Source organism: Pseudopodoces humilis, chromosome 7 (assembly GCF_049639895.1).
Source record: "Pseudopodoces humilis isolate 2021_Gansu_Grassland_sample_001 chromosome 7, ASM4963989v1, whole genome shotgun sequence".
NCBI classification, from domain to species: Eukaryota; Metazoa; Chordata; class Aves; order Passeriformes; family Paridae; genus Pseudopodoces; species Pseudopodoces humilis.
Window position 1 is genome coordinate 4,279,974 of NC_142206.1, and position 27,795 is coordinate 4,307,768.

The following is a 27,795-nucleotide window of genomic DNA, read 5'->3' on the forward strand; positions in this document are numbered from 1 at the left end:
CGGGAGCGATATTTAAATGGATTGGGCTTGCTTAATACCCGGCGGAGTAAACCAATATCCCGCCGCGAGCGGACCGACACCCCCCTCCCGCCCCCCCGCTCCGCTCCCCGCTCGGGAAGCGCCGGGGGAGCCGAGCGGAGCGGAGGGGAGCGGGGCCGGGCGGGCGGGGCGGGGGCGGTGGCGGGGCCGGGAGGCGGTGCGGAGTCTCTAAGCGGGGCAGCGCGGTGCCTACGGCCGCCGCAGCCGCTGGCCGGGGGCGAAGCCGCTCGGCGAGGAGAAGGCGGTGGGGCTGGGCCAGGAGGCTCCGGCTGAGCGGCGGGAGTGTGGGATCCGGCTCCGCTGCCCTCCCGCCCCTCATAAAGCTTTGATGAGACACTTGAGACGCCGCCTGTGTTGTCGAGGCGGCGGGAGGCGGTCGGTGGGACTGGGCGCCCGGGAGAGGATGTGACTTCCCGGAGGGGACCCGGACAGGCTTTGTGTGGACGACAAGGTATGCGGCGCCCCGCCAGAAAACTTAAGGGGCCGGGGGTAAGGGGTGAGGGTGGCCGCGGAGCTGGGCGGGCGCTGGCCGGTGAGAGGCGTCGGGGAGCGGTAAGGGCGGGGGAGGGCCGGGGCAGCCCCGCACCCCTTTGTTCCCGCACCTGTCGGTCCGGCCGGTGCCCGGCGGGGTTTTTGCTGGGGCCGGCGGCAGCCGGGGCGCGCTCCGGGCACCGGGAGGGGGAGCGGAGCGCGGGACCCGGCGGCGCTTCCCCGACGGCGGCGCGGGCGCCCCGCGCGGGGCGCGGCGGGCGGCCCTTGGGCGGCGGGAGGCGCCCCCTGGCGGCGGGCGCGCGGCGGGGCGGCGGCCCGGCCTCCTCACGGCCGGCGCGGCGGGGCCCGGCCCGGCCCGGCTGTGGGGCGGCCGGCGCGGGGGAGCCGCGGTGCGGGGAGGGCCGGGCGTCGTCAGGGAGGGGCGCGATGCACTTGTTGAAGCTGGACCGCCGCTGGAACGCGAAGCATGCCGGGCACCGCTGCCGGGATCCGGTGCCACGGGCGCCTTCTCCCCCGCCTGTCCCTCTTCCAGCAGCCACCGGGCGCGGGGAGCCCGCCGGGTGCCGCCGGCGGGGAAGGGAAGGGAAGGCGGCTTGAGGGGCTGAAGGTGTCGGTGCTCGGGAAAGAGCAGCGACCGGCCTCGACTCACGAGCTGTGGATTCATATCGGGGGGTCAGACACGCCTTCACCCAGAAAAAAAAAATCCCGGGGTTAAATGGTAAATTTGTTTGCTAGAGGTTTAATTAATACTTTAGAAACCTTGTGCCGTTCCACAGATTATTTTTTTTTTTTCCCTAGGATTAAAAACATGAGGTGTTACAGTTGTGGGCCACGCTTGCTTTGCTTGGCTGTTTTTGAGAGGTGCTGTCTTGGTTTGTACATTCCAGTTAAGATATGTCCTTTTCCTCTTAGTTTATTGTAGTTTGATGTTCTGAGGTTATGCAAGATCAATAGTCATTACTTATTTATGTTTCTAGTAACACAGTTCTAATGAATGCAAAGAATCTATCCTGGCAATACATTTTTCTTCAGCCAGTATTTCTGTAATCTTTAATTCATGGTGATAAATAGATAAAATGAATTTCCTTGGTTGTCTGTAGATACGAGCAAAGGGTTGGATAATGAGCCGCTTGCTTGTGGGCAGGAGGAACTTTCACAGCACCAAGTTTTAATGGCTTCTTGGTCACAAAAGTGAAGATTTTGCTCTGTTTACATGAGTGGCTGTCCCAAGTAAGGAGATCATCATATTGCCTGCTCTTTTGCGTTGGGTAGTGTGCTTGTGTAAATCATAGGCTCTGGTTACAAAGCTGGATTTCTGTCTGCAAGCCCTCAAGTGAAAACTCAACCCCAGTGATGGCCCAGAGTTTGTCTGGGCATAGGAGAACGTAAGCAGAGGGGATGCTCTTGGCTTCATGCATGTTGTGAATCCTGAAGTTTGGCACGTGAGAGGAGGTAGCAGCTGTTAGGGGGATGCTATGGCTTCCTGTGTGCAGAGTTCCAGGGCACTGGCTGTGTAAACAGACGTGGGGAAAAAGAGAAGAGAGACAGTGATGTTCTGCAGGAATGAGTGCCGTCCCTCACCTGGGTCTCAGAGTAAAGCAGCGACTCTGTTTCAGCTCTAAAATATCTATTTTCTGCTGTAGTACTACCACTAACATTCAGCTTCACTGAACCTTGTCTGGGAAAACCCATTTGTAAGCAGTGTGCCTTCTGTTCATGTTGCAAATGCTCTCTGCTTTCCGGAACTGCAGGGTAGATCCTGTTGTTATATGGCTGTGAAATCAGGGTAAACCAGGTCAAAAAGATGAAGAACATTTTATCTGAATAGTCCAGATATAATGGTAGAGGAAGATGGGAAAGGACTTTTATCTTTGATGGAGTAAGGCTAAACTGAAAAAAGTGTAACTTCAAGCAGCATGCTGTTAAGCACCAAGGCATTATGTTGTAACAGTAGTGCTTGGGAAGTACTGCAATATGCTGGAATACTACAAAATGTAGTGCACAGATGCAAAGGTTTTTAAAGGCTCGTTAACATGTGAAAAAAATACAGGGGAAAATAAGGTTCTGTGCTTTTGCTTAAAAGCTTTGTATACATGATAGTGCTGAGCTGAAAGTGGCTGCACTTAAAAAGTCCTTGCAGTAGCTGTAGCATTTGTGCAACTCTTACTCTGCTGTTGCTGTAAGGAAAACACAGAAGCTGCACATTTTGCTCAGATAATAATTCTCCCAGGGAGTGCATGTATAAAAGCAGGTCACAAGAAACTTGGAAGTAGGAGACCCTCTCAGCCCTTCTATGGCTAAGCACTGCGTGAACAGGAGAAGTATGGTCCTTTTTTTTAAAAAAAAGGTATTTCTCATACCTGCCTTCCTGGTTTGTATAAAAAGCTGAAAAGTTCTTCTAAGAATTTGCCCCATGCCTACCCTAGAAATCTCACATTAGGCATTGTGTGAATTGTTGGAGGCTCCACTAGAGAAGGATATGTGCTTTTAATAGGTTAATTGCTGACATGTCTTGACCTGTTTTCAAGCATATGTTGTGAGCACTTGTTTTCTCCTAAATAGCTGAAATGCTGCTTAATTGGGAAACTCTCAATCATTCCTTAGATCAGTTCATACACTGGCATTCTTGGTAATCCTTAGTTGTAAACACCCTTTAAATGGAAGCTTTTAAAGGCACTGAAGCTAAGCTATTTTTGTGTGTTGCTGAAATGAAGTGTTAACCAATAACCTACTGTCTTCAGTTCCAGCTGGGAAGGTTCTGTAACAACTCTTGTATGCTGTGATACACCATTAGGAAGCAGCACAGGTGTGTACTGAGTGAACTGCCTGACATCTGAGTTGGGATGGGGCTGATAGGCTGTGTCCCCTGTCTGTCAGCTCACAAATCTTATTGTTTCCTTATCCATCTCTTACTCAGTCTTATCTTTGACTGCAGGTTCTTTGAGGCAGAGATAGTCTCACCTGTCTTCTCTTTCTGGTACCCAACAAGAACTCACCAATGCTCTTGTAATATGAACAGTAAATAATAGGTTTTGCTATGCAGTGCATACAGGCAACTCTGCTATGCTACCTTAAACTTGCATGTTATCAATTCCAGGTGCTGAGCAGTCCAGTGAGGAGCACTGTTTGCAGGAGTTGTCCACAGGGAAAACAGTCTATGTGTAAAGTGTAGGTGATGTGTAGGGTCAGACTCAGCCTTTCATCCTTTTCAACATTCAGGATCTAACTATCAGGCAACTGTAGACTGGTGGAGTTCAACTGCTATACCCTTCAGCAACAATGAACATGAAACAGTCTGAAGTACTGGAAATGCCATGACTGACCAGGCAACAGTCTTACCAAAAAAACCAAAAAAGCAACAGCAAAAACCAAACCAGCCGACCTCATCTCAGGTGCAATGTCTACCCTTTATAACTAGTGGACAGAGGATGGTACTGACCTGATGTGATTGTAATTCTTGGTAACACTGATACTAGTGGTAGCAGAATGTCCCATTACAGCATTATTTAGGCACCATGAATAGATAGAACTGTCTAGAGATGAGTACCATGCACAACCAGAAGAAGCAAAAGGAAACTTCATTTAGTGATTTTTTCATGCCCTGCTGACAGCTGCCATAAGACTGTAGCAGTTGTATACTTTCTTTGGTAAGAATATTGTATTTTTCAGAGAAGTCATTTTCTGAAACCAGTTAATTAGGACAGTTATTTCTGGCCGTGGCATTTGTAGAGAACAGAAGGCATGATTGTTCTTATATTTGTTTCTCTGAGTCCTTTGATCGACTAGAAGCTCTCAATGCTTTACGCTATAAATTACCTCAATCCTTTGGCAGTTCATTTCTTTTCTTGTGTACTTGGTTAGGAAAATGCAGAAATCCTTGTGACTCAGCCACAGACTACTATAAATTATGAAGAAATGGGGGAGGGGGGTCACATTTCACGTTAGGAAAGGCAATTCTAGGAGGATGGAAGGATGCTGGTTGCCAAATTTGAGATAAGCATCTCAGAGTATCTCAAAATCTGAGCAGCTGCTGCCACCTAGAGATGCACAAACCACATTGGGTGCTCAGACTGTCTCTGGCAAGGGAGCCTGCACCTTTAAAACAAGTTAATCCCAATCCTTACTCCACAGTATAAATTTAGTGTATGAGTGCAGACTTTTTTTAGCCCTGTAATTGATGATTACCTGTTCTAGTGATGGAGGTAAACTAAATTTTGTAGAGTCTTCCTTGTGTGGCTTGAATAGGTAAGCAAAGAAGCATCACTTTCAGTACATCATTTGCTGATTAATTTAGACTACACCTAAAGAACTGTTTGCAAGTCAAATTTATAAAGGTTTGGTACACCTGTTGCTGAGGCTTCATAGCCTTTGTAAAGCCTACACCAATAAAATGCAATGTAGAATTAGTCCTTAAGGATTTGAGTTCATTTGAAGGTTGGTTTGTTCCCTATGTCATCTTTGAAGTCTATTTGTTGGGGACAGTCCTTTAGTATATATTTCCTGGAATAGAAAATATTCTGGTTTTCCCAGATGTATCAACTCAGCAGCCTTTAGATTGGTTTCACTAGATTCAGAATATTCTCAATTTAAAAATTAAGTATCAAAGTTAAGTTGAACATGTAGCTATTTGTTGCTACCTCAAATCTAACAACATGGAATACAGTAGTATCTGCTCCTCCTTTTTTTTTGTTTTGTACATCAACCTGCTGTAGTAATTTCTTCCTCTGTGCTGGAGAGAGAAGCAGTGTTCCCAACTTAATTTGTTTCCTGATTACAGAGGGAAACAATGAGCCTTTTTTTACCCCCTGAACTCATAATCTCATGTTCAGTTTCTCTGTTTGACTCTTAGAGACACGGTATGTTTTGGGGCTTTTATAATAACTGCTAGCTCTCAGCTATCAAATGTCTACTAGAATAAGAAAACCAACACAACTTAACCTGGAGTTGATAACATCATCTCACAGAGCCCTGAAAATGCAATCTGCTAGTCAATTGCACATACTGGATAACTTTCCAGGTGATGGTTTTTTAAATTTCCTAAAATATTTGAAGTCTGTCAGTGTAAATTATATTGGGATAAGAGCTTAATCCAAAACTTCAGAAGGAACAGAATTTTCCTGTGGGAAGCTGAGAAACTGTGATACAGGGATATTTGCCACAAGTCAGAAGGCAACTGCAAACTGCTTATGCCATATCATGGTGCATGAGAGTTGTAATACCAAACTAGAGTTTGAAAAATAATCCTTGGCTCACCAGAGTTCACCATCAGCCTCAATCTTTCCAGTATGTGCACTGAGTTACAAGTAGGCTTTGCATGAATGCAGGAGGAATCTGGAAAAAAATTGAACTAGGCAAAACCTTGAGCAAAATGCTGTTACATGGTCTTTATTAATTCAGCATGTAAAAGACTCAACCCAGAATCCTGTACCATATATCTTTTAAAAGTGAGTTAAGCTTAATCTTGTCCCAATTCTAATGCATATTGTGCCTTATCTAATGTGATCTAAACACTGTTTCTTTTCAACTCTGCTCCTGGAGAAATGCTGTTTCATCTAGATCGAGAAATTAAAGGTTATGATCTCTGGATTCCTTAGTCTGTTATGCCTTTTACTTTTTAAGCTTGGTGCAACATCTAGTATCCACATGGTTTAGTTTATCTATCTTTACACTGGCCATGGTGCTTTTGTTGAGTGTTCAGTACATGATACACTGAGAAGAAAAGAAATTAAATCCAAACTTTATTGAAAGGCTGGATTAGTAAAGCCAACCTCTCCCCTTAGTCATAGCAGTCACTGTACCACAGAAGTGTATGGATACTGTTGGGATGAGTGACATGACTTGTTTTGAAGTATTTTGAGGTAATTCTGCCTGCTGGCTGCCTCCATTAAGACTTGGATCTTCACTTGCTATTTACATTCCTTCTGAGTTGATTATCCAGTTTGACCGAGCCGTAAATGCCGAGAGAGAAATGCTGTTTGATAGAATTTGTACTGGGAGCCAGTGTGAGAAGGAAGCACATTCAATAACAAGTTTGAGCTGGCAAGAGTGATTTAACCAGAATCCATGCCAGGAAACTGTGGTAAGCTATGAAAGTCCTTCTGAACATCATGACCACCCTTTATAATGGGTTGAACCAAAACTAGAAATAAACACATCTGAAGTTCTGCATTTTTGCTTTTCCAGATGTAAACACTACCATTAATGTCATGACTTCTTTTGTTGTTGTCAGCTTATGTCTTGTAAACTGGTGAAGGACTGTTTTTATTTTATGGGAGGCAAAGAAGGATGCTTCACTTGTCATTACAGCAGCACAGTATTTACTGGTGTGGCGTTGGCAAATTGATTTCAATGAAGTGGTGCAAAGAGAAGAAGCAGGTGCTTCATTACATCTTCTCACAGATGTACAGATGTTTTGACTGACAAGAAATGTCTGAAAATGAGTGTTCCCCTTAGAAGCTAATGATTGGCACATGAATTTAAAACAGGGAATAAAGCTGCCTTCGTTGAAAGGCCTCATTTAAGTCCTTTTCCTCTCTTGATTTTGCACTAATGATAAATTTCTGCTGTCCCCTGTGCAAAACTTCTTTGCCATTGCAAGTGCAAAAGTAGGAGGAATGTCACCAGTGAACAGGGTTGTTGCAAAAGAATGAGTCAATTCTGCATACCTCCATTAAAAAGAAAGGCAGAAATAAAGTTTAAGAATAAGTTAGTCAGAAGTCAGCCTCCAAAGGAGTCTACCTTTGAGAGTGACAAACCTGTGGACAACATCTTGAAGTCCATAAACCTCGAGCATGAAGTCATATCACCTAGTTCTTAAAAAAATTTTGTTCAGTGTGGAAACAGTTGTATGTTTTTTAACCTGCTCTGATTCTTGTAACTGTTATGAAGCTTACAGACTCTTATGCTTGGAAATACTATAAATCATTTCCCCTGCCTTTAGCTAAAGGAAGGGCAGGTATGCAGTGAGACCTAGAAAACGCAATAAATAACTTCCACGTCTACTGTAAATTGAATGCTTTGGAGCAAGTCTTCAGTTGTAAAGCACCACCAGATGTTTTAATATTCAAATGTGCTCACTAGAAAATGGCTGCAGGGGAACTACTGATATTCTGCGTATTTTGTAATCTGTTATGTTCAGGCGTACGTCAAAACACGACCCATAATTTTTTTAAGGACAGTCTTGAGCCATTGGTGTTTTAACATAAAGATGGATCTGTGGATGTCCATTGGCAAAAAGGATGACTGGAACTCGGACATCTTTTTTCCTTTTATTGTTTTGATGGTGCTGCTACCCATATTACAAGTAGGCATAACCTTGCTCTCCATTTTATCCAAATTAAGGATGACCCTTGGTACCTGGAAAGCTGCCTGGTTTGTGTTTGTAGGGTTGCTAAATACCTGCTTGTGCAATAGTACTTCTTTATGGGAATAGGTCTTTCCCAAATTTCATAACAAGTTTGCTGCAGGTAAAAGCAGTCTCTGGTCTAGATGAGATAGGAACTTGTACTTGCATTTCAAATCAAACTTAGAGGTTTTAATGGTGAAGAATATTTATAGTTTAACACTAGTTTTGTTTTCCTTGTTGCTCTTTGTTATGTAGTGGTTGAGCCCACAAATTGGAAGCATGAGGCCACAAGCTGAAAAATGAAAGAAGAAACAGAAATCCATATGGCAATTGCAGGAGTTTCTGCCACCCCACCTTGGGCTCGTGACAACATGCCCTATAGTTAACCTACAGTCAGGAACTAATAATGACACAGATGGAAGTGAGCTAGCATATGTATTCAAGGTAATACCCCTAAGGTTTTAATCAGCATCTCTCTGTGTTAGACATCTAAATTGCCGTGGAGAGATTAGCAAAATATGCATATGATACACATGGTAAAGGCAGCTTTGTGTAGTGGTGAATCTGAGGGATTTTGAGCAAGATCTGCTCTGTTCTCCTCTGGTTCAGCGGTGACTTGCTGTGAAATCTGGGATAAAATGTTTAAAATACTTGTGGGCTTTAGGCTACCCAGAGGGAAAACACAGCTTCTGATGTGGTTCCTTCTCACCTAAGTATGTTGAGATTCAGTGTTTGCAAAGCACTTTGGTGGCTTTTGATAGCATGTTATCCAAAAAATGCTGTACAATTGGAGAGTCACAACAGCTTAAGTAGCAGATTTCTTAGCTTTTGCTAAGAATTTCTTTCCCTCTACAACTGCTAATAATCTCTGGTATGACATTTTTGATTTTGAATAGGATAGTGACTTCTATAACTAGTCTATTCTGTTGTGGTGATATTTGGGAGAGGGAAAAGACTTAGCTGTTTCCAAGAGTAATTTTGTAATTTAATGTTTCTCGCTTTAACTTTCGCTTTCCTCCCCCACCCCCAGCTATTAGAAGAGAAGCTGTCCTTCCCTGCAGCATAGTGGGATCTGCTTACATGAAGGGACAGGTATTGAAGTTTTTCTAGAGATGTGTTTATTTAATGACTGAAATCTCATATACAAACCTACCCTTTGGAGCTTAAGGGCTCTTACAGTGAGAACAGTGGTTTGCTGGCAGCAAAGCCACTTTCTTCAGTGGGGGGTTGTGCATGAAACAGGACACCCAAGTGAGGAACATTAGGTGGTGTTGGGCTGGATTTTGCATACTTCTCTTTATAGACATGTCCAGGCTATTTATGTGCTTATATCAGCGAGGGAAGAGCTAGCCTACACACCTAGAAAGGTCTTTTCCTTTCTCTTTAAACTGTATTACCGAATACTCATGTATCCCTCAGGAGTTCTGAGGAAACTGCTTTGCTGAAACCTGTCACATTTTGTTCTGATACAGCTATTAGCTATTGTTTAGGTTGTGACCCCATCTGATTTTTCTAAGCACATAAATATTGAGTCACCTTTGCAACTGGTATAAATCTATGAATGGAACATGGTGCGTTTATACCAGGCAGGGACTGTGTCCACCAGAATTAAGGTCCACTGGAACTTACTGCTTCAAGGAACTTCAATAATTTTTGTGGAAATAATTCCCCATGATGCCACAATCTGTTATATCTAGTGGCAAGTATGAAAAGTCAGGAGCCTTGTAACTTAATTTTTAATTAGGGAAGGTAAGGTCCCACTGTCCCAGTGAAAGAAATTACACCGTTATACATTTGGGAGAAGGCAGGAGTTGGATAAATTAATTTTTCCTGCAAGTCTACAGGGGCTTTTTTTTCTTTGTTCCATTAAATGTTTGTACCCTGAGTAGTACAACTAACGAAGCTTGTTTTGAAACCTCTGCCAGAGGTACCTCCTCATACCTTCCAGTGATTCCAAACTTTCCCTCTGTGGAGCTTGTGAAATGAAAGGAAAATATGGTGTTGTAAGTCCATAAGCCTATACACAGGTGTTTTCCTAAGGATGGAGGAGGAGAAGAGCTTATTTGGATTGGTTTCAGGTGCTGGCATGCTGGTTATACAACATGACCATGTGTGTCCCTCTATTGAATCTGGTTGATGTTGGCCCCCAGATTTTTAAAATAGATTAGGGATAGAGTACCAGCCATAGCAAGTGCAACAGTCTTGTTTCAACATGAAACCACTTAGAAGGTGGGGATTAAAAAGCTGAAAACAATAATGCTTTGAGATCTGTGGTAAGCTGCATTGTCATTGTAAAATATCATTGGTGAAAGAGCACTTCTTGCCAAAGTGTTTTCAATACAGTTATGTTAACATACTGACATAATTTTCCAATAGTGTTATCTCTTAAGATAAAGCTGTTATCACAGCAAGACACGTGCAGGGCTGGCTGCCCAGTGAAGTGGATTAGATTCCCAATGAGCATATCCTTATATCGTTATACAAGTCCTCATTATTCCATTAACATTGATTGAGGTGACTTTGCAAACCTACAGATTTCTGCTGCTTCTCTAGTTCTGCTCCCATGTAATTTTTGGACTTGAATACTCCCAGAAACTGCTCCGGTACCTCAGTGTAAGCTTTTATTCCTTGCTCTGTGTACAGAAATTATTTCCCTGGAGGTCCTGTGCTGACAGCTGGACTGAGCATGTGTCGAGAAAAATCCACACACAAGGGCAGGCAGCCAAAAGATGACTGAAACACCACTAGCAAATGCAGGAGCACTGTTAATACCTGTCAGAGCTCTCACAGCAAGCACTTCTGGTTTCTGGTTCATTCACATCACAATGTACTGATCAGCTGCATTTCAAGTACTGGCTATGGCTAAAAGTAAGGTATTCTCTTACAGCAATGCCACACACAGTCAGGGTCTCAGCAAAGGTAAGAGTCTTGCTACAAACAGGTATAGCCCTTGCTCTCCTCCCCTCACCCTAGTGAAAGCACTGCCTTCCCAAACCACTGGTAACTGCACTATCTGATGATTATGCTTTTTAACCATTTCTTTTCCTTGGCAAATCTTCACTTACATTTCTGTTGGCTGCATAATGTTCTATAGGTCCTAGGAAGCTGCCACTTGCAGCAGAACTGATGTATGTGTGGGATCCTTTCCATGCTGTTCAATATTTTATAGGCACTCTGTGAAATCAAGCCTCAACTGGTGCAGGAGCTTCTGGGTTGTTCCAGGGCTGCTGGACACATGTCACTGTTCAATGGATCCAGCTCATGCTAGATTGCACGCAACACGATCCGTTCTGTTCCTGCTTCTGGGTGCCAATTATCCTTGACTTCTCTGTGAGCTTCATGTGTGTACTTGGCAGAATAGCTTAGTCCTGTGATGATTCAGTGCAGTGTTTCGTACCAAAGAGCTGTAGTGAAATAGAAGACAAACTGCAGATGCTGCTCAAAGGTCTGAGGTTCTTTCTTAATGTTCTTTTGCACGCAGGTTGAATTAGCATTTTATAAAGCTCTAGTGGCTATTGAAGCAAATGATTTCAGAGAACTGTAATTATCCGCCCCCATGGAGGAACCAGATAGTATCTTGGCATGGAGTAATTACTTAATGGATTGGTTTCATGGGTTTCATGTTGGGGGGGGGAGTATGTACCCCATTCTATAGGTGAACCTTCCTCTCACAGAGATTGCTTTAGTGTTACTTCTGAATGACCACAGTAATGGCATGAACATACCTTGATGTGTACTCTAAAGAGATAAATGCAGTTTTCTAAAGTTAATTTTGAACTTGGAATTTGCTAATGCACAAGTTTTGAGCTTAGAAGTATCATCCCCACTGCACAGTATTTGTGACATAGTAATAGAAGTGCAGCATGTTACTCAACCCATGATACTCTGAAAAGAAGAAACCTTTTTATTTGTGGAGGACGTTCATTGCATACCTTGGGATTTCAACATGAAATTTTGGCAAGAAATGTTGTGGTAAAGCCACAAATGGTGGCACACACACAGGGCTCTTTTGGGAGCTAAATTTCTTTGTGTACAGTTGGAATCACAACTTCCTGTGCAGTTTGAGTGCCTGAAGTGTGGTGTGCTGTACGAACAGCTGGAAAGGCAGTAAGTGTTGAGCTGGCTCAATAATTAGTTCCCATTATCAAAGTATAAAAAAAGTGCATATCTCCTCTAAAGATGTCTCTCTGAAAACCTATGATACCATCTGTGAATCTGGTCTGCTATTTCTTCACTTGTACATACTGTCAAAACTCATCCTTACTGTTTACTGGGTCTGAGATCTGTCCGACAGAGAGCCTGCTGGGAACACTTTGTATTCCTGCACTTAGCCAATTTAAGCATAATTAAGTGTCTTTGCAATGAATCTGCCCTGCACTCATTAAAGCAACTGAATTCGCACTCAGAGCTTTGAAGTGAGCTGTTTGAGTATCTAGAAAGGTATGAGAAGTTTGTAGGAAACTCTGATGCATGGCTCTGTGAAAGATCAGGACTGTGATGTCATGGCATTATTATTTTGCCATTATTTTCTTTGGATTCTTTCTCACCTCTGGTTGTCAGAAGCTGTGATTTCTGTATGTACTGAGGAGAGAGTCCAATAAAACCTTGGAACCCCACAAAAAATGCCTTGTAGTGCTTTAGACAGATGCATACTTTTCCAGAGCCAATATAGACATTACTGGAGTTTGTTTGCTCTCAGAAGCTGTACCACAGACAATATTTAGCAACATAAGATAAAAGCCAATTTCTCATGCTAAAAGTTGTAGTTAAAGTTAGCACTACTTGTAAATTTGCTTGCTGTTTATCTTGGACTTCACAATACTTCATAGTCTCTGCTATCTCTGGCATTAAGGCTGAGTAGATTTCATTACCTCAGGGGAAACCAACATGAGAATAAAAATAAAATAGGTTTATTCTTCCTGATGAGAAGCACCAACTTACAAGAATACAAATTGGATATGGGTGTGCATGTATATGTATTGGGGGGTGGGTGCTTTATTTGCAGTAATAAAATGTAATTATGTAGTTTGCTGCATAAATAGCCTCAAGGATAAGTAGAGTGTGTCAGACATCCAGTTATGCATGTGATAAAGGTTAATGCTATTTGTTCTCAGTACATTTAGTCTTTGCAAATCATGTGCTGACATGCATCCCATTTTGATATCTGTTCACACACTCTGGCAATGATGCATAAAGCAGAAACTCATGCCTGTGGCATTCAGTAGGATTTGGTAAATTGAACTTTTGTGTAAAGATCTTAGAAAATGGCAAGGCACAAAACGAATGTCACATGCTGCTAATTTTATCTTCCTCCACACACTCCTTTCTGGAGATGAAAACATGAATCTATTCACTACTGAAAGTTATTTCAACTTTCATGGCACATACTGGGATGCAGAAAAGCAAGTACATGTTCACAGCTATTCCTTAGGTCTCTGGTGGAAATATAACCTGTAAAGCTACTGGATTTCTGCTTAAAATAACTAAAAATAACGAAATGAAACAATTAACTGGTGAATCTTCATTAAGTACAAATACTGAAATAAATAGTACAGCAAGGTCATTGACTGCATATGTTAAGTAGCTGTAGATAATTGACGTGACCTTCATTTAATGAGCCTGCTTTCCATTAGTGGAGATGACTGCCACAATTACATGTCCTTACTCTGGCTGTAATTGTATGGACTTTATTGGAGTATGAAGTAGGTCTCCTCTTCCTGAGATCTGGTCCAGTGGGTGACCTCTTTTCATTGCTACAGCTTCAGTGTGCTGCATGAAAGCAGAAAGAACATTCTTGTGGCCATGAGTGTCCACCAAGCTGGTCTCAAACGTGATTTCTGATAGATGCATCTCAAGTCCTGAGGGAGTAGTTTAAGGGTTGCTCTCAGGGAAGCTAGTGTATATCTATGTTGTACAAATTAGTGGGTGTACAGTGAATGGGACAGCAATTGGACTAGAGACTCTAGCAATTGCTAGAGATGTCTTTGATCTTTTATGCCCAGAGATGTGGCTGAACAGGAGTGCAAAAGGGTTGCAGCCTTTACTTGTTGTTCATAGAAGGTGTGAAGTAGAGACCTCAACCTCCTACACCTGAGAAGGGAGGGAAAATAAGTGTATTGTAGGATTACAGACTGATGTTGTAACATCAGTAGTTTTTTTATTGTATGATTCTGGGTGCACATCTTACTACAAGCAGTCATGGCCACACTGTTTGTCTGGCATTCAGTTGTATTGATGCAGAACATGCATTATCAGCCAGGTTGCTCCAGTTAAGAAAAAGTCAGCACTGGTGACCTCCATGGGAGCTAGTTGCTCAGTCTACCAGCACAGCCTCAGGCATGGATGTACACAGAAATGCTGGGGCATCTCCATGCAAGACCTCATAGCAGTGGATATGCCCAACACAGAAAGGATCAATGCCTTGCTCGGTAGTAGCAGGCTAGGAAAATAGGAAAATTGTTTTGTCCCATGTTCCCAGCTCACTTCCCCTTCCACACAGGGTGGCACACTGACTGGCTCATAATCAGAAGGATATAGACAATAGTTAATGTTTGGGATTTACAAGACACTTACTGTAACAGGACAGGAAGTATCTTTAATCTTTGCAATATAATGAAGGTTTGGTGGTTGGGGAACAGAGAGGAAAAGGACTGGAAGCTGCCCTCCAAAGTGTTTCCAATGATCTTATTGGTGCAGCATTGGGATATTAGTCCTGCCTCATTAAGGAGGTGAACCTGTTGTGGTTTGATGCTGGCTAAATGCCAGGCACCCATGAAAAAACTCTTCACCCATTCTTCTCTGCTGTAGTTAAGTAATGGAGGGGGAAAGAAAACCCAAAGGGGCTCATGACTTGAGGTAAGGATTGGGAAGAAGCACTTTAAGGGCAAAATAGGGTCAAAACTTAAAAGGTATTAAAATAAAAATATTAACAGAACTAAAAGAGGATAATGAGAACTAAAACCATTACAACACCTTTCTCTCCCTGCCCCCCCCCCCCCCAGCCCTTCTTTCCTTCCCACCAACAGTACAGGGAGACTAAATATGGGGGTTTTAGTCAGTTTAGCACTTCTAAAAATCTTTCTTCAGTTAGCTTAGAAGAGAAGTCTTCTGTTATGTCATGGGGTCCTTCCCACAGGAGGCAGTTCTCTGTGAGCTTTTCCAACATGGTTCTAATTTTCATGAGTTGCAGTCCCACCCAACCTGCTGTAATGTGACTCCCTTCCATGGGCAGAATAGTCTTCCCAAAATACATGGTGTGGGTCATTTTAGTGTTCTCTTTATCTTCTTTCCCTCTGTTTGAGTTTTCCACTAGATTACAGCTTTTCAGCATCCATATGCTCCAGCATGAGCATCTTTTCTCACGGGCTGTGAGTGGACCTCTGCATCCCCCCATGCACTTCATGAATTAACAGGGAAGTTGTTTGTTATATTATAGTCCTCACCACGCCTTGCAGAAGAATCTCAGCTGCTACACAAAAAAAATAATCACTTCCATGGCCACCTTCTTTCCTCCTCACCAAAAAATCAAGCCAGGTGAAACCAACACACATACATTCATGTGTGAGTTCAACAATAGCTGAAAGGTTGTGTGATTCTACCCATGAAGTGAAATAATCTGATTCTTCTATAGCATGTTAAACTAGCTGATTTTTAGCAACTGCTAACACAAATTGCTATGGTCTCTAAAATAAAGGTATTTTCCAGGTGATAAAATATTACACCCTTGTATTAAATCACTTGACATAATTTTGCTGCCAAAGATAAGGACTCTGTACAGTGCTTAAGTCAAGGTAAGATAGAGAGAAGAATGGTTTTACATCCTGCTTCTGGAGTTCAGCTTAGTCTGGGACTCATTTGCAGAGTAGTAGATGTTTGTTCTGTGGTTGCTTGCTGGCAATATTCCGTGTATCTGTGCTGCTAGGGCTTACTTCAACATGCTCTTCTAGAGTTTTAAATGGGAGGAAGAGGATTGGCCTTTAAGCAGATATGAGTTTTTTGTGTATCATCAGTATGTTATGTGGGTAATGCCTGTCTAAAAATTGTTGGTTTTCAGTCTAGTTGTACACAATTTCTTGCTATCCCAGATAATAGTGATGGTTGCATCATCAGATAGGATGTGAATTGATCACACTGGACAGCAGTTTTCTTGCTAAATGGAAGGCATAATTGATTAAGGAAAACTGAATGTGATATGTAAAGTACTGTTAGATCTGGTGACCAACCAGCTGTGGGCAGAGGATGCTGAGGCCTTATCAAAGTCAATCTGCACCACTGTCCTCCATTGTCTTCCTTCTAAGAAAAGCGTCCATGTGAGTGAAGTTGTGCAGCCACTGTTCTGTTTTCACATCCATGCAAGGTAAACAGCCCAGTGACAGGAGTCAGTGATGTGGCCTGGACCAGGGATTCTTCTCTCCTTTGTTCACCTGTCTAACTTAAACAGCAACCGAGCTACTCCAGCTGGTGTGCTTACCTGGTGGGTGCAAACTTCTCCCTGTTCTGTGCTTGTCTTGGTGCCTCTTGTGCCCTCTCTCTTTTGCTGTGGAAGGCCCATTGGGGGGGCTACGTGCTCAGAGAGACTGTCCTACAGAGTCAAAAACTGGCCAGGACCTCTGGGCACTACTTTGATAAAAATAACAGGAACTTGGGTAGGAGCCAGAAGATCTGTTTTCTGTTCATTGCTCTGGTGGCCACAAAGTGTGATGTGAGTGTTTGGGGTTCTTTTCTTTTTAGGTTTTATATTAAACAATTCTCTGAAGAGAGAGTGTATAAATATTATTTTTTGTTCCACTGGCTCTGCATTTGTATGTTAGCTGAGCCACCCATTTTCAGGAATGAAAATAAGAGTTGTTCCTCATTTGATAAAGGAAGACTATCAATCTTTTTCCTTCCTTTGTAAATCACCTCTGTAATGCCTCCTTTCCTTCCCTTTGAGGAAGAAATCTGACACTCCCTGTAGAATGTTTTGAAAATCCCAACATGAAAAAATCTGCAAAATATGAATGTTCTGCATGGTTAGAGCAAACACTATGTTCCTGTGAGTCACAGATGTCAGGTTTGTTTAATCTTAATAAATCTATGCCGCAACAACACTATTAAACAGGAAGAGAGATGGAGGGATGAAGGAAGAGTTGTGCTGGGTTACAAAGGATTCTTGGCCAAAATCTTGTTTAGTGGGGGCCTGGAGATGAGGGGGGCATGGACATAATCCTGAACACTTCCCACCCTGCCTTCATTAGGTATTTTAAGACCTACATTTTAGGCATTGCCTTTCTAGTGCACATTTCACTTTATTTGTATGTTTTATGATAAATTGCCTTTCCATGTTAAGTCATAAGAGTACTGATTTCCCACAGCATATTTGCTGGAGATAAAGTAAGTCTTTTTACATAGCACCCTGTTGGCAAACAGAAATAGCATTTACTCCAATGAGTGTTGCCAAGTATGAGGTACTTCCAAATGAACTTCAAAAGCTCTGAAACATGCATTAGCTGCTTTTTCAAAAATGTGAACAATGCCATTGCTTTCTAGCAAACGGAACTGGTGAGAAGAGAGATCAGAAGGTGAAAAAAATGACAACTGGATATGATAGATGTTGTAGTAGTACTTGGGATCAGACGGAAGGCATAGATCTCTGTCACTGCAGGATTTGGGGGCGGTCCTTTTAACAGGACTTAAAGTATCTACTCTGCACTTGAGGAGGAAACAATTTTTACCCTGAGGAGACTCAAAAAAGCCCTTGGGAAGGAGTTCATACCAGCTCCAAACAGTTGGGAGTCCTGATAGGAGTGAGCTGTGCTGATTCCAAGCCTGGTGAGGAATTTCCTTACCAGCACACCTTTCTGGTGCTACCCCACCTCTCAGTGAGGACAGAGATGAGAACACATATAAATATCAAAGCATGACCCTTAACATGTGCCAGGTTTTGGGGCAGAATGTGAGAGAAACAGGCAAACTGCTGTGTTTCAGTATGGCAGTAGGGCTGGTTATGCTGGCTTTAATGATGGCCTCTTTAGCCTGCCTAGGTGTAAATAAATGCTCTGCCCACCTGAGACTCTAACTAGGTGTAAATAAATGCTCTGCCCACCTGAGACTCTAACTAGGTGTAAATAAATGCTCTGCCCACCTGAGAAGAGGTGGTGTGGAGCTCTGGAAAAGTACAGAACAGTGGTTCTGCTACTGTCACTTCTGTATAGCTGTTACCTGCTCTGTAATCCTGCGTGCCCTTTCCGTGCTGTTCACGTGATGCAAGCAACCTGTCCAGCTCCAGTTCAGTACACTGTTCCAGGCCATTTTATTGTTCTGTATTTAGGTACATATACCTTCTACATTTACATGAGAAATTGACCTGCTGAGACCTCAGAATTGTATGGCTTCTTCCTGTGTTTCGAAGATTGCTTTCAAGACACAAATGCAGTTTATCCTGGTGCTACTCAGTGTTGGTTTTTTTTTTGTGGGCAGAATGATGAACTATTTTCTTCTACAGAGAAGTCCTCAAAATCAAGTATTTACATTTGCTTGAATTGGAAGTCTTGCCTTTTGCAGCTGTGAAGCTGTCTTTTGTTGCTGAAATGTTGCATTGCTAAATAATAGTGCCGCTTTTGCCATTACTTGAAATAGGTGTAATTGGTCAGTAAATGAGGAGTCTGCATAGTATCTAATCAAATACTTGCTGCAAAGAGGTTTTAGCATATAAGAACTGAGTTGCTGGGATCAATGTTGCCTGTGCTGCAGCATATACTTTTTCTGAAACTAAATTAAAGAACACTCTTTTACAAGAGTATGTTTTATCACTGGTAACGAGTCGCAACTGCATGCAGAATATCTCTATAGCAAATGCATAGTTTTGTGTCTACTTGGGTGAATTTTATTCCTCCAAACCTTGTAAGTTAATTTATTTTTCTTGGTTTTAACAGTTCCACCAAGTGAGAAGAGTGATGACCATCCTTTTCTTTACTATGGTTATCTCATACTTCACTTGCATGAAAGCTGCCCCAATGAAAGAAGCTAGTCTAAGAGGACAAGGCAGCTTGGCTTACCCAGGTCTTCGGACCCACGGGACCCTTGAGAGCATAAATGGGCCCAGTGCTGGTTCAAGAGGACTCACATCGTTGGCAGATACTTTTGAACATGTCATAGAGGAGCTTCTAGACGAGGACCAGGACATCCAGCCCAGTGAGGGAAACAAGGATGCAGACTTGTATACATCCCGAGTCATGCTAAGCAGTCAAGTGCCTTTGGAACCCCCGCTGCTCTTTCTGCTCGAGGAGTACAAAAACTACTTGGATGCTGCAAACATGTCCATGAGGGTCCGGCGCCACTCCGATCCAGCTCGCCGCGGGGAACTGAGCGTGTGTGACAGCACGAGTGAGTGGGTGACAGCAGCAGAGAAAAAGACTGCAGTGGACATGTCCGGGGCAACCGTCACAGTCCTGGAAAAAGTTCCAGTACCCAAAGGCCAGCTGAAGCAATACTTCTATGAGACCAAATGCAACCCTAAGGGGTACACAAAGGAGGGCTGCAGGGGCATAGACAAGAGGCACTGGAACTCTCAGTGCCGAACTACCCAGTCTTACGTGAGAGCTCTCACCATGGATAATAAAAAGAGAGTTGGCTGGCGCTTTATAAGGATAGACACTTCTTGTGTATGTACATTAACCATTAAAAGGGGAAGATAGTGGATTCGTGTTGTATAGATTATATTGAGACGAAATTATCTATTTGTATATATACATAACAGGGTAAATTATTCGGTAAAAAAATAATTTTATGGACTGCATGTATGACTGAAGTTTATACAGTACAGTGGTTACACAATCTATTTATTGAACATATCCATGACCTGAAGGGGAACAATAGTCATTTGCGCACAAGTTTAAACAAACAAACAAAAAAAAAACCAAAAAAAAAAAAAAAGGAAAATCAAGCAAACAAAAAAGTCTGCATTACATTCCTCCATAACATTGTGGTTTGTCGCCGTTGCCAAGAATTGAAAATATAAAAAAATTTTTAAAAAAAAAAAGAATAAAATTGCATGCTGCTTCAATTGTGAATTAATGATAAACTGTCCTCTTTCAGAAAAATAAATTGAACCAAAACATTCTGTTTACATTTTAGACAGTAAGTATCTTTAGTCTGTTAGTATATATGTTTACTGCTTCTAACTTCTGATAGCGTTGAAATTAAAACAATGTCAAGGTGCTGTTGTCATAGTTTTACTGTTTCTCTTTTACTTTTGAACTCCCATCAGATTGAAAAAGAAAAAAAATCATTACCTTATTCTGGATTAGAAAAAAAAAATTGGTTTTTGTATGTTGTGAAGGTGTTTGCGATAGCAGTCCGACTACTGACAAAAAATAATAAAAAGAGGCAACTGAAAAAGAATGGTGATGTTCCACTTCACATTGTTGAACTTCAGGCTTAAAGACAACACTTATTTAACTGTATGGCAACATGCTTTTTTGGTTTTGGGGGGAGGGAGGGGGTGGTTTGTTGTTGTTGGGGGTTTTTTGTTTTGCTTTTCTTTTTCAATTTTCAGTATTTTGAGACATGCATTTGCTTATACCATGTTAGCTTGTGTTTGAGAAATTTTTTTCCCCCTTTTCTCCCTCTGGAGGGGCATTGGTTGTGATCTTTAAGTATTTCACTTACCATAGAACTGGAGCTTGTCATATAGAGAATATTCTATAGTGTTCAGAGCAATTATTTTCATATAATAAAAGACTGTGCTTGGATGAAATGTCTTGGTGAAGCACGGTGAGAGTGTCACTAGAAAAAGGGTCTAGAAAAGATGACGGGGGATCTGAAATCAGGTTGGTTGTGGCACTTTATAGCTCAGCCAGTTTGGGAACAAATAACAGTGATCTGGGTTGACTGGGGCTGCTCCAGTTGCAGTCATTACTGAGTGTGGTCCTGTGCATTGTGTTAGAGAGCAAGAGCTTGGCCATGTACATGGATGCCCTTTCCCTCCAGAGCATGCCAGCAGCCCCAGGCCTGCAAAGCTGGTGGGCAAACTCTGGGGGCACCTCTGCCTGAAGGAGCCCTGGGAACAGCCTGGGAATGAGACAGAAAGGAGCGCTACTTCTAGCAGAAAACAATTAGCATCGTGTTTGTGTGGCTCTACCTCTGCTGTCAGACTTATTTTATGAAACAGATATTGGCACTAAAAAAACACTCCTGAAGTAAATGAAGAGCAAGTGCTGGAGGAGTTGGCTTAACTTGCTTAGTTTCTGAGAGATGTGTTTAGCTCTGTGTTCCCCCCTCTCCTGACAGAATATTGCTAAAAAGGAGGGTTGTAAGGCTGGGAGCTGTGCATAGCACTTGCACCGGCTACAGTGGGCTGAGAACAGAAATAGCTTGTTAGTAAGCTCACTGAAGGCTGATGCTATATTTGTAATTCCTGTAGATAAAAAAAAATAGCTGAACAAGTAGGAAAATACTGCGAAATATAATCTGCTTCTGAATGCCCTAGAATCTGTGTTCATTAAAACTTTGACTGGGCAAAGCTTACGGAAATATGTTGGCCCCGGTGATGCTCTTTGAAGAGCATATTTAACACTGATTTTATGTGATCACTGATAGAAACCCATGCTGGAAGCTAACACACTTTCACATCAGTGATTGCTCCTACTTTGGGTAGAAGAGCAGCCCCTTCCTGAGGATAACTGGCTGTCGAAGTGCTGGTTGCACTGGCCATGTGCACACGAGACTGAGTGAGAGGAGAGGGTTGTGTGACCCACCTGAACTTCAAACTTCAGCCTTCCCCATCAATTGCTGATGGGGGTTTCCCACACAGGAAAAAAAAAAGAAAAACAAACCAAAAACAACCCAAAACCTTACTGAAATTCTCAAAATTTCATCTAAGATATTCTTTATGCAAATTAAATCATAGAATCAAAGAATGTTTTGTGTCGGAAGGGGCCTTAAAGATCATTTATATTACAGGCAAGTACATCTTCCACTAGACCATTTCATTCCCCTGGGGCCAGTACCTGTGTGTGTATTGTAATTCACATTTAGTAAACCCAAGGTGACTCAGGAGCTATTCTCAGCAATACTCTTAATCTGCAGCAGAGAAGTGGTGTAATGTTGGCTTCTCTCAAAATAAGGGTTGGTTGCTTTAAAGGAAAGGATGATGCTGATATGTGAATAACAAACAGATCACTCATCTAGACTGGAAAAAAAGAGCTAGGATCTGACAGTAGTCTAATTCAGATACAGGAATAAAATAACTACTAGTTCAAAGAAACTGAATTTCCAAAAGAGAAGTGTTTGCATAAATCATGCTAGAAATAAAGTTCCTTACTTCCCAAAGTTAACTATGGCTATATGCTTTACTTATAAACCCTCACCTGGCACAGTAAAGGTGGTGCAGGTGTGGCAGAATTAGCACAGTGGGATGGTAGGTCCAGAGGGGTAAAGGACAGCCCGTGTAGCTGGGGGGGGACTAAGGGATGGAGCTGGGAGCCCGGAGAACTGTGTGCAGTAACTACACCCAGACTGATATTCCCCATAACATGCCAACTCTCTGCTTATTGATATGAGGTTAATTAATCCAATTAACCTGCAGTCCCGTGGCTCTGCTGTGCCTGACCTTACACATCCACAGGCTGGGCAGTTCTAATTAACACAGACAGAGAGGGGAGGGTCGGTTTTCCTTCATATCACTTCATTAAAACTCTTGCTCTGGTCTGTTTGTGACAGAAGTATATCATGCATGTCAGCAGGCCTAGTGCTGTGTTAAAGACTCTTGCAACTGTAAGTTCATATCTGTGGCCTTGTTCTGTATTATTCATCTTGTGTAACATAAATATTTATTGTATATTTATATAATTTTATGTTTTTTTGGGAAAATATTGAAATTGGCATTAAAATTTAAAAGCAATTGCGTCATATTGTAAATATAATTAAGCTATATTTAAGTGTACTGATTAACATAATATATGTTTAACTAGAGTTTTTATGTTTTTAAATATATTTTCGAAATACATATATATATATATATATATATAAAAAATGGGGTTTTTTGGGGGACCATGTGACTTTTCTCTAATTGTAAAACAAACTTGAGTTTTACTATAAATATGTGTGTTCTTTGTTTTAAAACAGTTTTTACTCTATTTTAGCAATAAAATCTCACTCGGAGGGCAGACAGCCCTGTTTCATAGCTGGACAGTTAGCATCGGGAGGGGAGGGATAGCAAGAATTTACTTCACATAAAAGTTGGGGATACTTGCAGAATTTCGTATTTCCATTTAATTCTAGCACCAAAGTCCTCATGAACTAAAAGCCCATGAATGACATATATATGGTTTTACTCAAGTATAAAATAAAGAGCATAATGGATGTAAGGGGGGGGAGTTTCTACCCTTAGTAACTAAGGGATAAGTGAGAGATAAACTCAGTAGCTATAGTCATGTATCTGAATTTTAAATGGTGCCATTTATATTTACATCCCCTGCACTAATTCATGACCCTACGGAGTATTAGGAGTGGGATTCCTTGGATTTAACATTTTGTTAGTATTTCTAAAATAGTATTCTCTACTACAGCTGCCAAATCTGCATATTTAATTATCCCATAAACCTATAATAATCAATAAATCCTCATGACGAGTAGAAAACTTTCATATAACTTAAGGAGGGAGGTGCGGGGGGGGAAGCACAAACCCAAATTCATACAGAAAAATCTATTGCTGCAGATTTTTCAAGAGCCCAGTACTAGCAATATCTCACAAAAACTGAGGAAATGATGCTTTTGCAGATGGTCATTTATATTAAACACACCTGCATGCACATTGCTTTCTTTGTTGCCTTCTTAGCATAAGCTAACAGAAGCCATAATGGATACTAAAATCTTTGGGATGTGGATGAACGGAGCTGCGTTTTGACCACGCCATGTGCCTGCTCCTGGCTGCAGGAGCTGGCTCTGCTTGGACCCTGCCTCCTCCCTGAGGTAGGACAGAGAAGTTCCTTTAGCTTATTAAATTTATGTTGATTACGTGACATGAAATGCACGCACTCAAAACACATATTTGATCTGCAGAGGAAGGTAACAGGTGCTAACTGTCCAGCCAGCCACTCACACTGAGTCCTAGCTCTGTAGGGGAAAACAAAGGTGTTTCCTTGGCTTTTCTCACTTGGAGCAAAACAAAAAAAAAGATCCATAGCTAGATTTTAAAATTACTCAGCAAAAAAATAATAGAAAGCAGTAAAAAATTTTTTGAAAAGAAGTGAAGGGTACATTGAAGTGTAATGAGAGGGGGAGGATGTTCATTTCAGTTTGTCCCAGGTGGATCTAATACATGGCTTCCACAGGCTCCTTCCCCTAATTAGGTCCTCATTGAGAAGATACCTTCTGGCAGGTCAATTAAAATGAAGAAGTAATTGATGCACTTGTTTTGAGTAAATATAAAGAGCACTGATGTCTGACCTTTTGAAGGAATTTGGATTTGAAAGTCAGGAAGTTTCTGCAGGGGGTGTTTTGGAAGAGGATGAGATTTTTTTTTTCCCCCTGAACTTTTTCATAGGTAGACTTTGGTTTTTAAAACAACTTGGTACCATTTTGGGTGCTCAGAGACTGTGGTGTTGCTATAAATCAGAGAATTTAAAGTGATAGCTTTTATTTTGATGCCTATGGCAGATGGACCGGAGATAGCACAAGTGATCCTGCTTTTCCACACAAGATCTGGATTCACCTCTGGAATTTGATACGCTCCTGGAAAGTCTTTCAAGTCTTTTAAATCCTGCTAGACAGTGACAGAAAGCATTTGGAGGTAAAGTGCTCTTTGCTACACCAACCCCTCTCTACTGAGACAAAGGGCACATAGCTACTGGTTTTTGCTTTGCTGTGCTCTAAAACCTGCCTGTGACCTGCCCTGCTGAAGTCACACACGTGTATATGTATTTATCTAGCTGTAAAATCACTACTGGTGCTGCTCACTTGTCTCTCTTGGTCTACACAGAGGATTGCAGCCACCCCACCTGCTGCTGCTGCAGGTCCTTGCTCTGTAGCAATAACGTGCAGAGGGAACAAGGAGAGGCAATTCCAGTAATTGCCAGTGCCTGGGAGGACCACGCAGGCAGCAAGGGCTTCCCTGCTGCTGAGAGTCCTCCACTGCCTCAGCTTGCAGCAGACACCACTGATCTCATCTGAACAGCAACTGCCAGCTTGCTCACACAGGGATTTCAGGGATGAGGAGGAGGATTTGGCACAGAGCTGTGAGGCTTAAATCCTCTTCTCTGCCTCTGCCAGCAAAGGGATGGGTTACAAGGAAGGATATGTCCTGCTGGGAGTGCAGAGTTTTGCACTTCCTGAAACGGCATCTCATGAGTCTACATTCTGAAAATGTTTCCTTTTGCTAAAAGAAACCTTTACACTGTCCCTTCCTCCCTTTTAGTAAAAAAACTGGTGTAGCTTAAGCCTATGAAGTTCAAACTGCAGTTCATGTGTGTAAACCAAGCTGCCTTCTCCTCCTGTGTTATGTTAATTATAACAGCCTTTAAAACTGCTGAGCCTCTAAACAGGGAGGCAGGTACCTGGAGGACTAAATGTTCCTTCAACTCTCATCTACACTGAGGGTTTTAAATTATCTTGAGGTTTTCAGTTACGGTTTTTTCTGACCTTTAAAGGCCATTCTGCTATGATACTCATTTTTTCTCTAACCCCATGGTCCTTCATAGAAGTTCCACTCTATTTGGACTCCAACCTTGGGAATCTGTTACTTCAAGACAATATAAAATACATGTGACCATGTTTCTGTTACAAAAATAGTGCTGCCAGTGTCACCATTTACTTCCATGAAACAGCCCAGTGAGGCCCTTTTGCTTCCAGATGTACACTCTGCCCTTACACACAGGGACTGGTACAGCTGTAAAATTGAATGGAATGACGTACCCAAAAAAAAGCTTTGGGTATATAAAATAATATGGTATTTTTTTCATATAAAATATAAAAAGAACAAATCTAGTGAGGTTTGTTGAGAGCTAGGTGCAGGTGATGTACTGCTGCTTCCCCTGTTCATAGCAGGCTGGACATCCCCACCTCTGCCTTTCAGGCACAAATGCATACCTAAAGTCTTGTTTAGCTACAAGAAACTCAAACTGTGCAGCACCCTTTTTATATATATATATATTTTTTTTTATTTATTTATTTTTTTTTCTTTAGTCCCTCTGGTTTGCTTTATTGTTGGGCTAAGCAAAATGTCTGTCCTTGATGTCCCTGTGTCATGCAGGTCACCTGGTCAGAAAGAACAGTCTCAGCAGCACAAGTATTTATTTAAAAAAAAAAAATAAAATCACTACATCACCTTGTAAATTATAATACCTTTATAATACCTAAAAAATTATAATGCTTTAATACCTTTATAGTACCTAAAAAAAATACCTTTTTTTTGCCTTGTAGGAGCTACCCTTCCTGAGGGTAGAGCCAAAAGGATGTGCTGATAAAGGTGCAGATCTCTGCCAACACGATTGCCAGTGCAACAAGGTGACATGTGGCTGTGTCACCTAATGTCAAATCACCTCCCAGCTTGTTACAGATTCTGACCACTATTCCCTTGGGTCTGGGTAAATTGGTCTTGGAGATGCTGCTGCCTGGCTGTTTAATTCTGAAGGGTACAGAGAAAGTCTCATTCAGCTTCGGCTCAGCTATTCAAAACAGCCGTATTGCCTTACACTTCTTTCCCTTTGAGTCCCCCTCCCTGCTGCCAGCTGTGCTGGTGTGGATCACTCCCCATTTCAGGGGATGTAGGTTCAGACATGCCCATTCAATCTCACTCAGTAGCTGCTGGTGCATTCCACTGAGCTGCACGGGTCTGTGCTGAGGAGCTGCCACTGCAGCAGAGCCAGACAAAGCGGATCCTGCTGCCCTGTTGTGCCTTGCCCTCCTGTGCAGTGCTGCAGCTCCTTGTTGGCTCACTGCAAGACGTGACACGGGGTAAATGACCCTGTGCTGAAATCCTGACAGTGGCGGCCTCAGCCCAGCGCTTCAGGAGGAATGAGCCATGCCCCTGTTTTCAGAAGTCTTGTTGCAAACAAGCTGTCTAGTGAAATAGAGATTCATCACCTGATGTGCCAAACAGCAGCTTTGTTTCCCCAGGGGAAAATAGGGCAAGAGCTTGGAGGAGGCTAAGAGAAGAAAAGCATCAGTTTGTGTGCTCCATTAAAACATGCATTTACTGTTAGCTTCCCCAAAAAATAACCATCTTCATATGACTGTATGCACTGAGGCCTTGATAGTCAACTATTTTATTTCTGTGAGCCTGACAAGCCCAGGGACCACACAACCCTTTCTGCCAGGTGTTAGCAGCTTGCACAGTGTGGGACACAGAGGAAAGGCAGACAAACACTTGAGATCCCTCTGTCCATCTGTCAGGTAGGCACCTGCAGTTAGCAGTAGCATTGCTTGTGCCTTCTCTAATTAAACCAGAGATTCCAGGCATAATTCTGCATGTCCTTACAGCTTTGTAATTGTTGCCTGCATGGAAAGTCAGAGGAACAATGAAGATAAAGTAGTGCAAACAAGTCACATGAGCTAATTAGCCCTGCCTGCCACTGAAAATAGTTGATGGTCTGCCTTGCTTGAACTTCCAAGGTAGTACATTAATATGAAGAGATCCTGAAATAAAGGGTTCCTGCAGCCTAAGATGACATTAGGGATCTGCAATCCACAATTACGCAATGGTCACCTCATAAATTCCCTTTAAAAAACAAAATACTCTGTTCTGTGCTTTGTAACACAACAGTTTCCTATGGTTTCTTAGAATTGGTGCAGTATCTCTAATAAAACATGGATCAGGTATTGAGTAGGGCTGTAATTACAGTGTAATTTACACTGTAATTTAATTTAGTTTGGTGCCAGACTAATGAAATGACCACCTGTGCAGTAGGTTGGGACATTGCAGAGCAAAGCTGCAACCCCAG

The 27,795-nt window shown here is 42.3% G+C and overlaps 1 protein-coding gene and 1 long non-coding RNA gene across 3 annotated transcripts; both read left to right on the plus strand.

Annotated features, from left to right (window-relative positions):
- Nucleotides 1-256: 256 nt before the first annotated feature.
- On the plus strand, nucleotides 257-20,257 carry BDNF (brain derived neurotrophic factor). Of its 2 annotated transcripts, none has more exons than XM_088057548.1 (2): nucleotides 257-490; nucleotides 18,790-20,257. In XM_088057548.1, exon 2 carries the CDS (start codon nucleotides 18,811-18,813, stop codon nucleotides 19,549-19,551), a length of 741 nt encoding a protein of 246 aa, XP_087913674.1. In that variant the 5' UTR covers nucleotides 257-490; nucleotides 18,790-18,810; the 3' UTR covers nucleotides 19,552-20,257. The 2 variants fall into 2 exon arrangements, with proteins under 2 accessions (XP_087913674.1, XP_087913676.1); XM_088057550.1 differs by lacking the exon at nucleotides 257-490 and adding an exon at nucleotides 4,716-4,776.
- Nucleotides 20,258-24,290: 4,033 nt separating this feature from the next.
- LOC148183946 (uncharacterized) lies at nucleotides 24,291-27,410 on the plus strand. The gene is made up of 3 exons (XR_015772990.1): nucleotides 24,291-24,401; nucleotides 24,515-24,647; nucleotides 26,276-27,410. It is a non-coding gene; the product is annotated as an uncharacterized LOC148183946 (long non-coding RNA).
- The last annotated feature ends 385 nt before the right edge of the window (nucleotides 27,411-27,795 follow it).